The sequence below is a fragment of the Labrus bergylta genome, chromosome 5, assembly GCF_963930695.1.
Source record: "Labrus bergylta chromosome 5, fLabBer1.1, whole genome shotgun sequence".
Taxonomy (NCBI): Eukaryota; Metazoa; Chordata; class Actinopteri; order Labriformes; family Labridae; genus Labrus; species Labrus bergylta.
Window position 1 is genome coordinate 10,861,402 of NC_089199.1, and position 14,712 is coordinate 10,876,113.

The 14,712-nt window shown below is 38.7% G+C and overlaps 1 protein-coding gene across 10 annotated transcripts in view; it reads left to right on the forward strand.

Annotated features, from left to right (window-relative positions):
* Positions 1-13,906, forward strand: part of kaznb (kazrin, periplakin interacting protein b) — a 108,646-nt gene extending 94,740 nt beyond the window's left edge. For 5 of the 10 annotated variants that reach the window (XM_065954738.1, XM_065954739.1, XM_065954741.1 and 2 more), the window contains 13 exons: positions 773-964; positions 3,275-3,411; positions 4,113-4,283; positions 6,190-6,364; positions 6,521-6,654; positions 7,287-7,410; positions 9,904-10,091; positions 10,224-10,342; positions 10,776-11,007; positions 11,137-11,238; positions 11,402-11,568; positions 11,759-11,855; positions 12,426-13,906. In XM_065954738.1, coding sequence (XP_065810810.1) covers positions 773-964; positions 3,275-3,411; positions 4,113-4,283; positions 6,190-6,364; positions 6,521-6,654; positions 7,287-7,410; positions 9,904-10,091; positions 10,224-10,342; positions 10,776-11,007; positions 11,137-11,238; positions 11,402-11,568; positions 11,759-11,855; positions 12,426-12,587 — 2,000 coding nt within the window. In that variant the 3' untranslated portion in view covers positions 12,588-13,906. Of the gene's footprint in view, positions 1-772; positions 965-3,274; positions 3,412-4,112; positions 4,284-6,189; positions 6,365-6,520; positions 6,683-7,286; positions 8,908-9,903; positions 10,092-10,223; positions 10,343-10,775; positions 11,008-11,136; positions 11,239-11,401; positions 11,569-11,758; positions 11,856-12,425 lie in introns of those variants that run through there. The other 5 variants (XM_065954740.1, XR_010666411.1, XM_020628994.3 and 2 more) reach the window with 5 other exon arrangements.
* Positions 13,907-14,712: the final 806 nt, after the last annotated feature.

Below are 14,712 nucleotides of genomic sequence, written 5' to 3' on the forward strand. Positions count from 1 at the left end.
CCCTCACTCAGCTTAAGTGTCCCTCACCTCCTATAGCTGTTAGGTCACTCCTCAGTTTCGCCAGTGTCCTCTCCTCTGTCTCCTACTCCTGGTTGTTTGTCTGTTTCCCCCCGCGGGTTGGAGTTATTTCACAGCTGATGGAAAACAGGGCACTGAGGACAGCTTGGTGTCTGTCGCTGATGTTTTATTAAGTTTTATCAGTGTCTCTCACTTACCCGCTACCCTCACAGGCATCTGTCACTCAGCATTTGTCTAAATTCTTCAACACCTTCGGCCACATGCTGAGGTGTAGCTGTGGGTCTTGAGGTTTTTCTTTGTCGAGTATAATATTTGTAGTATTTTCTTACTAGATCAATACTCCGTTATGACTTTGTACTTTTTTTAAAGTTGTTTTTTAGGCTTTTCTGCCTTTATTGATAGGACAGCTAAAGAGAGACAGGAAATGTTAGTTGGAGAGAGTAGGGGACGACATGCAGCAAAGGGCAGAGGATGGATAAGAAACCACCATCTGCTGCTAATGTACAGGGACTAATAGCCTCTGTACATGGGGCACACAACATAACCTATCTGCACTCCTATGCTTGAAGCATTTTTCTTAAACTTCCCTATGGTCTAATCTTTCAATTTCCTCCTTATTTTTACTTGTTTTGTACAGTCACTCCATTTCTCCCTTGATGTCACACCCCCCTCAGTCCTGAACTCTAAAGCATGTCACTCCTCTTCTGCATACTTATATTCCCAAACTCTCTTTCTCTCTCTCTTTCTCCCTCAGTGTTGTTGCGTGAGGAGGTGGCCCAGCTTCAGGAGGAGGTCCACCTGCTCAGGCAAATGAAGGACATGTTGAGTAAGGACCTGGAGGAGACGCAGGGAGGCTGCTCCGCCAACCTGCTCTCAGCCACCGAACTCCGTGTGCAGCTAGGCGACAAGGAGCAGGAACTGGACCGTGCCAAAGAGGCCTTACAAGGTCAGGAACCCACACACAGGAATCTTTTAGTCTTACCTAATCCACCAGAGTATTCTTTCCAATAGCTTGAATATACAGGAAATACAGCTGTGGAGACTTTCAGTTAGAAGTGTCACACTTTGAATTGAAATATTGCAAGAAAAGTCGCCTTTTAAAGCAAACAGTTCTCAAATTGCAACAAAAAAATTGGCTCTGGGAAAGGTTTTTGGTCATTTGTTTCCATTTGAAGGGGCATATTCGAAACATTGTGACAAACCATCCCCACACTTTGACAGTACCCAATAAGCAGCAAATGAAAAGGATAAGTAATGATTGTTTATGTGTCATGCTAAATGTTTCCCATATTTGATTTTAAGACATTAGTTTATATCAAACATTAATACTAGACCTCTTTTGGTATCACAAAAACAGAGCAGAAACATTTGTAATAAATAGTATGTCTTGGGTATACTATCAAATCACATATACATATATGCATATTTCAAACAAATGGACAGATAGTAAACGTGAGAAAATTATTACTACAAGCCAACAAACAACAACTGGCTAACTCAAGTTGTTACCACCAAAATGATAGTGTTCTCAAATTGTGTTGTAATTGCATAAAATCCTCGATATAGGGGTTGCCATACATTTCTATTCAAATATGTCCACTATGCTAAAATGTTTTAGTCATGATTCTAGGAATATGTTTTACTGTTTTTTTTTAACTATAATATGTGTAAATAATGTGTAATAATTAATTTCCCATAAGCTTTAAATGATCTTCTTTCAGTTCCCCCATCATGTTAATTTAGATTTTTGTAAAACAAAGCACAGGGAGTCATTTAGTGACCATAAACAAAGAAAATCTTAACAAATCAAATAATGTGTGTGTGAACAGCCAACTTAGTTTTTGTGCATCATCCATATGTAAAAAATATTTTTTTTGTATCCCTTGGTTCCCAGTAGAGCACCAAAACAAACAAACTAGGAATCTTTGAATCCATAAAACCACACGTTTCTTCCTTCACACATAACTTCTTGTTCCAATATTGAATTGTAAAACACCAGTGGCTCTTAGAGAAGCATAAAGATCATCATCTTTCTCCAAACCAAGTTCCTATTTCACTGTCCTTGATGCAAGAAGTTGGGGAAATGTCTGTATGTCAGTAGTGTAAAGTGTTTAATCTGAGCAAATAAAAAGAGAAGTTTGCCAATAAGATAAGAATAAGATTTATTTACAAAGTTTTATTGCCATGTGCCCAAAACATGAAGCCTGTGCACACTAAGAAACTTGGAATGTTTTGTTCAGTTCTAATTTTTTTGGGGTATTTACAAGGGTTACTGTGTATGTGTATGTGTTTCGACATCATTCCAAAGTGGGTGTTGGCCCTGAGGAGCAGCCAAGTCGACTCCAGGTTCACCTCGTTTTAATTAACATCCATCAATCATGGCACAGAAGCTTGACTCTGAAATATTAATGTGGTATTGAGGTGGACTGGAATGTGGTGATTATTATGAAGTATTGGATTGTTTTTATTTCTCGTAGAAAACAAATCCACACATTATGTAACCAAACAGTTCCCAGAGCTGGGGAAGGAATAAAAAATAAGTCCTACATTTAAAATAATTGCTAAAAACCAAAATGGAGACGGAGAAACCAAAAGGGAACCGTGTATTTAGTTTAGTAAAAAATAACTGCTTTGAATGGTTCTGTCCTCTGAGAGTCTCAGGTGCTGAGCTGCAAACTTGTAAACTGTGTTGTGTAACTGCTGAAGAACAGGTTTGGATGTAGGGAGTAAAATATGAACACTGACAAAAGGAATGCTTCCTGAGTGAGGAAAAATACAGGTTACAGTCCCGCCTCTCTGGTTGAACACAGACTCTCAGGAGAGCTCTGTTATTATTTTTGCTTGCATAGAGCTCCACCGGTTGCATCATGGCTGATGAGTTGTCCATGTATTTAAGAAAAAACAGTTCCAAAAGGTCTTCTCAGGGTGAGCAGACAGAGGCTCCAAATGCCAGCCAAAACAGTTTCATACATTCATGAATAAGATCCACTGTGCCAATTATGATTTGAGAAGATTACATCATTTTCTTTGATAAAAGGCACCATCTGCAGCCCCTTATTAACAGAAGGCATAGTGCCACCTAGTGGGCCCCTACTGTAAATGCAAAGCTCTGTTTCTGATTTAGAGAAAGCTAAATTTGAGGGATTTATTGTAATTGTTCAGTTTATTTTGACAGCAGAATGTGCCGTTAAAATGCACCTTGTTTTATGCATGCATGTTCTTTCATTGTGTAAATCTGTTGGTCTGTGTGTTGCAGCTATGAAAGCAGACCGTAAGCGTCTAAAAGTGGAGAAAGCAGACCTGGTAAGTCAGATGCAGCAACTGTACACAACACTGGAGAGCAGAGAGGAGCAGCTGCGGGAATTCATACGCAACTACGACCAACACCGAAAGGTAACACTGATCCAGCACATTTTTAATTCAGATATATAATGGTGTCATGTCAGTAAAAATCCAAAATAAAAGTTTCCCAATAAGCAGCATATCAAAATTAAATGAATCTATTCAGAACACTGTAACGTAAATTTAAACGCATTTTAATCTATTTTTTATATATATATCATACTGTTTGTGCCCATAAGTATAGGAGGATGTTAAACAGATCATGTTTGACTTATGGTAAAATAAATAATTGCAAAGATATAAAATTCCCACATAGAAGAAAGTTTGATCGTTGACACATACTGTACATTAATGAAATAAAAATGTATGTGTAGCTTCGCTTAAACAAATAATGTGTAATAAAACTGTAATAGAATGCAAATGTTGTCCTCTTGAATTGCTGAACGGGGGATTTATGTGAATATATCTGGTCACAGTCCTTCAGACTGTCCCTGTTTATGTGATTTGCTAATTCAAGATCATATTGTTCCAAACTCTTAAATACTGTAACAAGTTTCAGTGTCTGTCAGGTTACATGCTCAAATGTAACGGTCTGTTACAACAATCACTAAATTAAATTGGCCTGATAGTGTCCTCATTACCCTTTTTCAATGAATGTACGTTTTGAAATACAGCACAGAATGTACCTGTGCTCGAATGTAATGTAATATGTGAGTCAGGCAGGGATTAACCTTTGTGTGCGTGTTCTTCAGGAGAGCGAGGATGCAGTGAAAGCTCTTGCGAAGGAGAAGGACATGCTGGAGAGGGAGAAGTGGGATCTAAGGAGACAGACCAAAGAAGCCACAGAGCAGGCCAACATCCTGCGCTCTCAGATGGACATGAAGGAGAACCGAGTCAAAGAACTGGAGGCCGAGCTCACAATGGTGGGTCACCGTGCACATAGACAAAGTCACAACTTTCTTAAACTCTTGCACAATAGTGTCACCCTGGCATCAGTCATTTGTTTATATGACATGAATGTAAACCAGGTGTGGGTTTGCATTCCTGTCTCTGCATCCCTATCAGTACAAACACATGCAGTAAGCTGCTTTGCTCTGTATCCTCATTCCTTCCATCTCTCGCAGCATTAAGCATTTCTCCAGGCTGAGGAAAATTCATGCCTGTTTGTCTCTGTTGCGTTGTCACTCCCTCGGAGGAACAGTTGTCAGTCTGTGTGTCATTAATCTCTCTCCTCCCTCAGCAAGTCATAACCACCCACAGATCGTCACATCAAGCTGCATCACAGATCACATTTGTTGGTGCATCAATGCCAGAGCTGCAGCGCTGTCAAGCAACCGAGCCACAGAATATCATTCTACCTTCTTTTCTGTTTTAAAATACCATACATGTCTGATGTCCACAGAAGGCCTTTTCAGGGAGTTTCGCATTGTTTTGGCACAGAGAAATGTGAAGTTTTATGATGCAATTCTCAGATCTTAACTTTCTTAACTTCTGGTTACCTTCAAAGGTCAAATCTGCTCTAATTCAATTCGTTTGTTGTCGTTGTTTTCAACAACCCCATGAACAGACCAAAATCAATTATGTGTTAGTCTGTCTCTTGATGCGTTCCAAATCCCTGCTGTCGCGCTAAGCTTCAAGCCAACGCATTCTCTCAGTTCATTCATTCTGAGGGTAGATGAACATCTTTAAAGCAGGGGCAATTTTGTAACATTTTATTAAAATAAAAAAGACAGCTAGGAACTGTAGATTGAATCTTACAGAATCAAAAGTAAAAAGTATTTTTTTCTTGAGCTGATTGATAGATATTTTGCACTTGAGAGTGTTTTAGTAGTAGGACAGTGTAATGTAATAAGTCTAACAGGACTGTGGATATAAGCCTGCCATTAGCACCTATGTTAGCCAGTAGTCCACTCTCCTTCCAGAACCTGCATGCTACCATTTTCCCTGTTGCTACCTGAAACAACAAGAGCCTCTGCACTGACTTTCATGCTGAATATTGCAAATGTCTCTAAGTATTTGGACCTTGCAATCAAACTGCTGCTTAAATCTTTCCCTGATTTTGACCCTGCTTCTTTTTCTGTGTGTTTGTGTGCGTCCATAAAAAACACATTGGACACTATTTTGCACACGTGCCTCCAGACACAAACATTAGAGTGTTTTTTTTTCCTTTGTCTTAATCTATTACGGGTTTAGTTTGACCTTTTCCATTGCTGTGCTGACACAGCAAAAATGTGTAATTGACTCTAATAACTACAGCACCCATAAAGAAAAAAACAATCATCATCCAGCAACAGTTTGACTCAGTGATGTTTTTTTAGTGGAATTTGAAATATATCAGTGGAGGTCATTGGTACGGTACATTCTGAAAAACAGTATCAGGCTTAAGGATACAGACAATATGTTGTATTCCTTGTTTATTTTCTGTGGTATTTGTTGACTATAGTAAGGAGAAAACTGACAGCATGTGTTTTAACTCTTACTGTCCCTTATTAGTTTTGCAGCATACAGTAGTCTGCACATTGTGTGTGTAAATACCAACAAATGAATGCATCCATGCCTCAGTCAGTTTATGTAGGGCAAGAACTTTTTATCTACAGATTACATGTGACGCTCAAAGGCAACTGAAAGTGTCTTACATTGTATATAACAGACTTATAATACAAGGAAAATTATGACTGAAAAATTAAATACTCAAACACATTAAAAACATAAATGAATTTTAGATTAATTGCAAAGATAAAATGCATGTATGTGTCAATGTCAGTGGGGTTTCTTTATTTTCACCTTAACTTTCAGCTCATGCTCAATTTGTGTCTCTTTGTTTTCCAGGCGAAGCAGTCTCTGGCCACACTGACAAAAGACGTACCGAAGCGACACTCACTGGCCATGCCCTCAGAGCCTGTAGTGAATGGCAGTCAGGAGTGGGTGATGCAGGCCGACCTGCCACTCACTGCCGCCATCCGTCAGAGCCAACAGACCCTGTATCACACCAACGACAGACAGGGTAAGTTATCCACTCTGCCCCTTCCGTCTGCGTGCTGCTTGGGGCTGCTTCTACTGACTAAATATACTAACAGGGTTCCTTAAGGTTTCTCATACTAACTGTGGGAATTTGTCAACATGTGTGATACATGTGTGTGCATGTGTGGAACATATACAGCTGTGGTAAGGATCAGCCCCTGCCACTCCCGCCAGCCATCTGTCATCTCTGACGCCTCTGCAGCTGACGGAGACCGTTCATCCACGCCGAGCGACATCAACTCACCTCGTCACAGGACCCACTCCCTCTGCAATGTAAGAGTTGCCTGGCCCCCTCAACCAAGTAATCACACCTCCACACTTCTCTATGAGTGCATCCCCCCCCCCTCTTTGACTGCCCCTATTTGTGCCTGTTCTTCTGTTGGGTGTCAGCCAGTCTGCGTGGTGGTGGTGGTGGTGGTGATGATTTTATTTTGCAGTGAACTCACTTAAAATCAATATTTTAACATTTAATAACGTGTTTGCTTTCATGCTGAGAGTCAGATGATGAGATTGTCTCTACTTTTGTACCTGTCTACTATATCTAAAGTTACATTTCACAGCCGGTTAGCTTAGATTAGCTTAGAGTATATATTGTAAATAGGGGCCAAACAGCAAGCTTGGTCTCTTTTAAAACATGGCCCCAGTCCAGTCCCCTTTAAAATTCCTGCCCCTTTTTTAGGAAGTGTTGAGTGGTTTTGTTTCCTTTGGAAACCAGGTTTCCTGTCTACAGTTTCCATGCAAAGCTGAGCTCTCTAGCGGCTGCTAGTGCCTTCATGTTGTGCTGTAAGGACATTAGAGTATCAATCTTACATCTAACTCTAAGTAAGAAAGTGAATATAGAATTTTCAAAATGATACTGTATTAGAAATACATCTGAAGCTTGTTATCTCCTGTGACCCGTTCAGTCCATGGAGGATCTGGAGGACCAGAAGCGTAAGAAGAAGAAGGAGAAGATGACTCTGGGATCCCTGTCTCGGGTATTTGCTCGGGGCAAGCAGCGCAAATCACTGGACCCCGGCCTGTTTGATGGTACAGCCACACCTGATTATTACATAGAGGAGGATGCCGACTGGTGATGCTGAGAGCGTGAATGTGTGTGTTTGTGTGCGTGTGTTCATGAGTGGGTATCCACCTGGCTTTAACTGTGTGTACAGAGTGTTTAAATGCAGGATTGTATGGAGGGGAGAGCATATTTTAAAACAAAAGCCTGAAAGACTGCTATCCCCATAAATGTACAGTATATTACCCTTAAATTGTATGTTTGTAAATTAGATATATATTTATAGATGTACATGTATGCATATGTATATATGTTTACATGCATATAAATATATACACGGGGTTATCATTATGTGTAGACATGTTAATGCTGTATTATCTTCCAATTGTTGAACTGTTATATGTTTTTTTATAACTTGAGACTTGAAGGACTGCTGTCTATATGTAAATAGGAGTTATTGTGAAAACAGTGTTTTTACTGTAAATGTCATTTGGCTTTTGTTACTTTGCAGTTGCTTTTTACATGCTTTGCAACATTGATTTTTAAGTTTTCTCGTATTCCCAATTCTTAACTGGCCCTTTTTTATAAGGAAAGAGGAGATTTTACATGATTAGCTAAAAAAAAAAAAAAAAAAAGGTTAGTTTTTCTTATTTATTAATAAATAGATATTTGTTTGTGACAGGATTTGCTTGGATAGGAATATCGTCATGGCATCGCAATTTTTGTTCCTATCATGATGTGAGCAGCAGGGAGTATTGAGTGACAGATATATGACCTATTTATGTTGATAACTATATTCTCAGTTACTGTGATCAACAACCCACCAACAAGGGTTTGAGTATAATAGATATATAATTGCACTGACCTGAAAAAACAAATAGTGAGCAGTAATACATATTTAGTCTCATCTCTTGCTGCAGAAACCACGTGCAAGTGCCAGAAGTTGAACAGTCATCTTTAAAAAAAAAAAATCTGAGTCTCATTCTGTCACTGTTAGCGTTAGCCTCGTAACATTGTTTACGTCTGACTCATTCCTTACTGAGAGCTATCTAACATGCGCCAATCCGTGAAGAAGGAATGTGCATTCAACATGTGCATGATCCCTCTGTGTTGCTTCAATTAAATGTCCATTCATTGCCAATCAAATTAACTAATAATCTCTACAGTCCTGTGTTGCTCCTGTGTTGCTTTTTCCCCTTTACCAAGTTCTCTCTCCCTGCATTATGAATGCACGGTCCCTTTTTATTTGAATTTTTTTCTTTGTTTTGCTCTGTGTAGATCCCTCCTCATTTCTTGCAGATGTGGCTCCAATAATTATATGTTAAATGCTTTGTAATTTAGGAATTGTTCCATAAAAGATTAAATCTATTGAAATTTTTTATTTAAAAGATAGAGAAAAGAGAGTAAACTTCAATATTTATCTGCTGCAGCTGTTGCAGCCAGATGCTGAGGAGGTTTTAGCATTTTCAAATAATGAATTATAATTGAAATGAAATCTTATTTTAAAAATAAAACTAGTAACTGAATACATCCTATGTTGTAGTTTTCTGTTCCATGAGTATCTTGTTCTTGTGTCCCAGTCTAATGTGTCTCTCCCTCTCCTCCTGCCATTTTTAATGGCAACTCTCTCCTGCCAGTGAGTAACTCCTCATCTGTGATTACCAGTTGTCTGTTTCTGATCTCGGGGGATTATTCATATCACTCAGGTCCATTGGATAAAATCCAAGTCTGTGTGTTTATTTTTGAGGAAACTCTTTTGAAAGGGATGATGGACTGCATGCAGCGTTTTTTGTCAGCATGTGAGGACGAATCAGGTAAACACACAGAGTTCATCCTGGATTTGGTGGTTCAGTATGAATCAGTGTTTGCCTGTTGTGGAGATCGAAGGTTAAATGGGCAGGAGCATGATGTTTTATGAATAATCCCTGTGTCTCAAAAACATTATCCTAATGGTCTACAATCCCCCCCATATTCCTCACATAGTAACGGAAGTATATTAACAACTTTACTAAACGTGGTAGTATTGTTTTAGAGCTGACTGGACTACTGCACACTCAATATACAGGTTGTTTTTCTTTTAAAAACCATGACAGATTTAGACAACCACGTAGAGCTGTAATTTATTGAAATAACCCTCGTCAGTCATATAGTTTAGCCTTTACAAAAGTACAAGGTCAGCTTCATTAAATTAATCTGGCTCCATCTAGTGGCCATAGAGTACCATTTCAAATGTCAAAATTGACCAGAAGTAGAAGCTATAAAAATCTTAATGAATACTTTAGTTATTGCACAAAAAAGCCATAAAGACAGATGTTTGTTTTTTTAAATCCTAAAAAAGATTAAGATTTTTTAGGATAGTTTCCAATTTGTTAATAACTATTATTCCGCTTCGGTTTATTTTTGGTGCAACTACCCTCTGAATTTCATGTCAGTCTTTCTTCAGATAAGTCATATTTTTTTGATTTTCCTGACCCTGAATTCCCTCCTGTATGCCACACCATAACTTCTCCTGACCAATCCAGACTCTGACAGCACACAGCAGAGCCTGTCTGATGGAGAGGAGCAGCTGGACCGCCTCCAGCAGGCCGAGCTCTCTCGAAACACATGCATGTCACAGTGGAGAGCAGGTGTTGTCCAGGCCTGGCTGGAGGTTGTCATGGGGATGCCCATGTACATGAGAGCCTGCTCTGAAAACGTCAAAAGTGGCAAGGTACACCATTGGTACACGTGGTTCAATTGTAATTGTTCTTCTTTATGATTTAAAGTGGGGTAGGATGAGAGAGTACGGGCATCGAAAGAAGCTGTTATTGTTTGATTAAGAACTGGTTTTCTGTCCTTTTAGGTGCTGCTTGGACTCACAGATGAGGACTTGGAGCTTGGTCTGGGTATCAGTAATCCCATACATCGCAGGAAACTCAGACTGGCCATTGAGGATTACAGAAGAGCTGAAGGGGACCAAGGGTGAGCAACAATGAGAAAAACTTGGAAGATCTTTTGTTGTTGTTGATAAACTTGACAACTTTAAAAAGTAAAATATTTGAATGTGTAGTTTTTCTTACAAACTCACACTTAAACTAAATGACAATTGAGATTGGAAAAGCTTAGGGCACTGGTGTCTTTACAGATCAAGATTTTAATTGAAGGACAGAAGTTGCTTTTCTAAAAAACAGCTCATACAGTATGTAGCAAAACTATATAGCTAACCTTCAAAATACTGTAACCAAATATTTTATTCGTGTTTCTAAATGATGTTATCAATTCAATACACATATCATGCCAAGAGGTTAAGTAAACCCCAGGTATTTAAATATTTCGACATTAAATTAGAATGACTATACTATTCCAGTGGTACTTTTAGCCCCCTCCTGATCCATTATGCCTAATCTTCTTCTAGACTTTCAAAAGCTTCGGAGATGGACCATTACTGGGTTTCGACATCCTGGTTGAGTGATGTGGGCTTGCCTCAGTACTCGCAGACCTTTCAGACTCATTTAGTGGACGGACGGGTGCTGAACTCTCTGAGCCGCAGAGACCTGGAGAGATTCCTCAACATTAGTGACCAAAACCACCAAACCAGTTTACTCCTGGCAATCCAGCTGCTGCAGATGCTCAGTTTTGATAAAGAGGTCTGATATAGTTTATAGTCTATCCTCCATTATTATCCACAACAGCTAGGGCAACACTTACTGCTGCATTATCTCATCAGTCCCTCATGCTTCCCTGACTTTGCGGTTATCTATTTTCTGTTTTTGCAGGCCCTGCAGACACGGCGGCTAAAATGTGAGAACCAGGACAGGGACCCCATTGTTTGGACATGTCACAGAGTAATGAGGTGGATCAGAGACATAGACCTGAAGGTTGGTGGACAGTCAGGGACAGTGTTTGAGTGTGCTCAAGAATATGTTAGGCATATTGCAAATAGATTCTAGGACTCCCTCAAAAGCAATAAAGGTAGTTTTGTTACTTTGGTGCTTCTTAAAGAATCCATCCATTCATCTGCGTCTGTGTTGTGATACTCAGGAGTTTGCAGAGAACCTTCAGGGCAGAGGGATTCATGGAGCTGTGATGGCTTTGGACCCGTCCTTTGACACAGATGCCATGGCCAAAGCTCTGGGGATCCCCAGCAATAAGCACATGCTGCACCGGCACCTGTTTGAAGAGATGAAATCACTTGCCATCCTTAACAGGTAGCAGAAAAAGAAACTCCGGAAAAATTGCATGCTTTCATAACTCTTGTTTTGTTTATTGCTGTGTGGGACCATGTATTTGTTATTCTGTAAAACACCATGTGATAATCTCAGACTTAAGCTTTAACATTGTGACCATGAATTCACATTACTATCTCCTACTATATTCTGTAATGCATCATATCTACAGCAGTGCAGAGCAGTGCGCTGAGGTCAACAGTTCCTCTTCACCTGTGGCTGTGAACCGCTTAGCTGAAGAGAGGCTGTCTATGAGAGTATCAGGCAAGGTATCATTTCATGTCATACTCATATAAAATTATTAAAACATTTTGCGCTAAGGTTTCAGTAATGAAGCGAACTGCTGAACAGTTTTCAAATTGAATTTAAACAATGTTTCCGGTACTAGTGAACTGTGTGGCTGCCTTTTATAACTAAGTGATTTGGAGTGTGTGTCCATAATGATTTTTCCAACATCACCAAACTTACCGTAGTAAACATATAAACATTAGTGTTTACATATTTTTTGGAACTGATAGGCCATAACTTGATGGAGGTATTTCCTTGCAAAGGGCATTGTTAGTTGATTCAGCCTGGTAAACTATCAATGTAACCTGCCCCCTCTTACCTGTCAAATGAAGGTATGATGGGGACACAACACAGACGGTGTTTTTTCAGAAACACTTGACGAGTTTGAGGAGAGACAGAGATAAAGTTTACATTTGTGACATTGTTCTGTTTAACTGGATGTTGCAGTAAAATAGTTAGTCAGTTTATTCTTAATGTCAGCTAGTAATTTGACTTGATTCACTTTTTCAAACTAACTACACATTAGGGTTTATTTCTCTTTCTATTTCCAGAGTCCGCTGCGGCTTCGTGCAAACAGTCACTCTGCAGAGCGAGGTCTGGGCTTCCACGGCAGCTGCAGTTCTCTGCCCAGAGAAGCCAGGGTTCAAGCTATTCCCCGAGCAAAAGGCAGTCCCATGCACACCTACAAGAGTGTTGAAATCACCAACGTCTGAAACAAACTCAGTCATCACTCACATTGTTACAATTGTTTACATTTTTATTGAATATTTGCTGTTTACTACTGAGGAAGATGTCTTAAAAAGGAATATATATATAATGTATTATTTACCATCCAGTGTAAATGAAGACTGAAGACTGAGACCTGATGAAATACGAAAATGTTTTTTTTACAGGGTCAGTGTAGTTCTTGCTCAACTAAATTTTAAAACAAGATTATAGAAAACTAAAGTATAGGCCACAAACATTACTGAACACAGAGCTGTTTCCTTTTGATGCCTTATATGAAATAGCTCTCACTGCACAATGATTTATCTTTCAAACTATTTAGTAAACTTTAATCATTTCTAAGTAATAAAACTAATAATTATTCTTGTGAAATAGGTCTTTTTTTATTATGACATGTGTCAACTGTACAGAGTATAATGTGCTGATAATCTTCTGCGTAGACCTGAGCAGCTCTGAATTAAAGAAACACAATTATTGTTATAACCATGATATATTACCTGACTTTAAAACAACATTTATAAAAGATAATACATTTAAGAGCTAAGATACAAAAGGGCCAAGAGTTAGATCTTTATCACACAATGCATCCTAGGACAAAAGCTTTAACATGGACTCTGTACTGAAAACTGTTTAACATCCCTCTTCTCATTACTGTTATTTAATCTATTTAAAAAGAAAATATTTTGTTCAGTTTGAATGTATATGTTGATGGAAAAGTACAATCATATTGTAAAGGTCATTTGTCGATAAAAAGATTCAGCTGAATGTTTGGTTTTGTAAATTATAATATTTAAAACTCAATCAAACATGCTTCCACATGTTATACTGTATGAAAAAAAAAGACAGCACTGTTACATTATTATGAATTCAATGGAGAGAATGTGATGGTATATTTTGTACAGTTCAGTATTTTATAAGAAACAGTTTAGTTTCCCTGAGCATGAAAACATAAATTAAAGTGTCACAGGGCCACACTGTGTGCCGTTGAAAGCCTGAGGTTAATCCAAATACAAGGAAACAGGTTTGTCTGCCACTTTTCTGGGCGTCTCCTCCAGCCACCAAAGGCAGGGTGTTTCAGCGGGAAGTTTAGACCAGTTCAAACATGCATAGAAGCTGAGGGGATTGACTCAATATTGTGTCTGTTAAAATGATATTAACAGTCTCAGTCTTTGCCCAACTGTGGCAACTTTTCATTAAAAGTGACGTTATTGTCAATTGCTATTTGACAGTATATTCCTGTTGTTATTCTTCTGCTTATAATCACATTAACAACAAATAAAAACAATGTCCACTTGGATGAAAGTCATTATCTTATGAATATCTTCTTTTTATAAGTCAATATTTCAAGAGCAGAGAGGTAATATTTCTTATTATTTTATTTTTTTATATCTAAAGACTCATTTGCATTTTGCCCCTTTTAGTGGGATTTGTCTTTTTAAAACTTTATTCAATCTTTACATGTGTAGGTCTCCCACTTTGTTCTGCATTAATGGAGAGGTCTCAGAGTGAAGGGGCGGCCCACAGCGAGTGCTCCAGAGCAGTTTTGGGGTTTGATGCCTTGCTCAAGGTCACCTCGGCAGTGGTCAGGAGGTGGACTGGCACCTCTCCAGCTACCAGGCCAATTTCCGGACTTGATCCATGCCGGGACTTGAACTGGTGACCCTCCTGTTCTGAACCCAAGTCCCTACAGACTGAGCTACTGATGCCCCAAAATCGCAAATACAGTAAAAAGGCAGTAAAGAATATAAAGCAATACAATTAAATAATAAATAAATTAAATAAAAAACAAGAGAAAAGTCAACAAACTGATGACAATGATATAAAAATAAAGAAGACGACGATTACATCACATCACAGATCATTAAAAACAAAACTGATGATAACTTTTTATCATCAGGGGTGAAATAAAAGATAGATGGTTAATTAGATATATAAAAGAAACAGAGCACAGAAGACTAAAACATTAGAAGAAGGATTAAGAATTGATAAGAAGATTAAGAGCAATACAATGAATAAAGGAAAGGATCAATCTACAGGCTAAAACATTAAAAGAGGGATTAAGAATGGGTGAAAAGGTTAAGAGCAAGGGTAACCAGTTAACCGGCTAAGTAG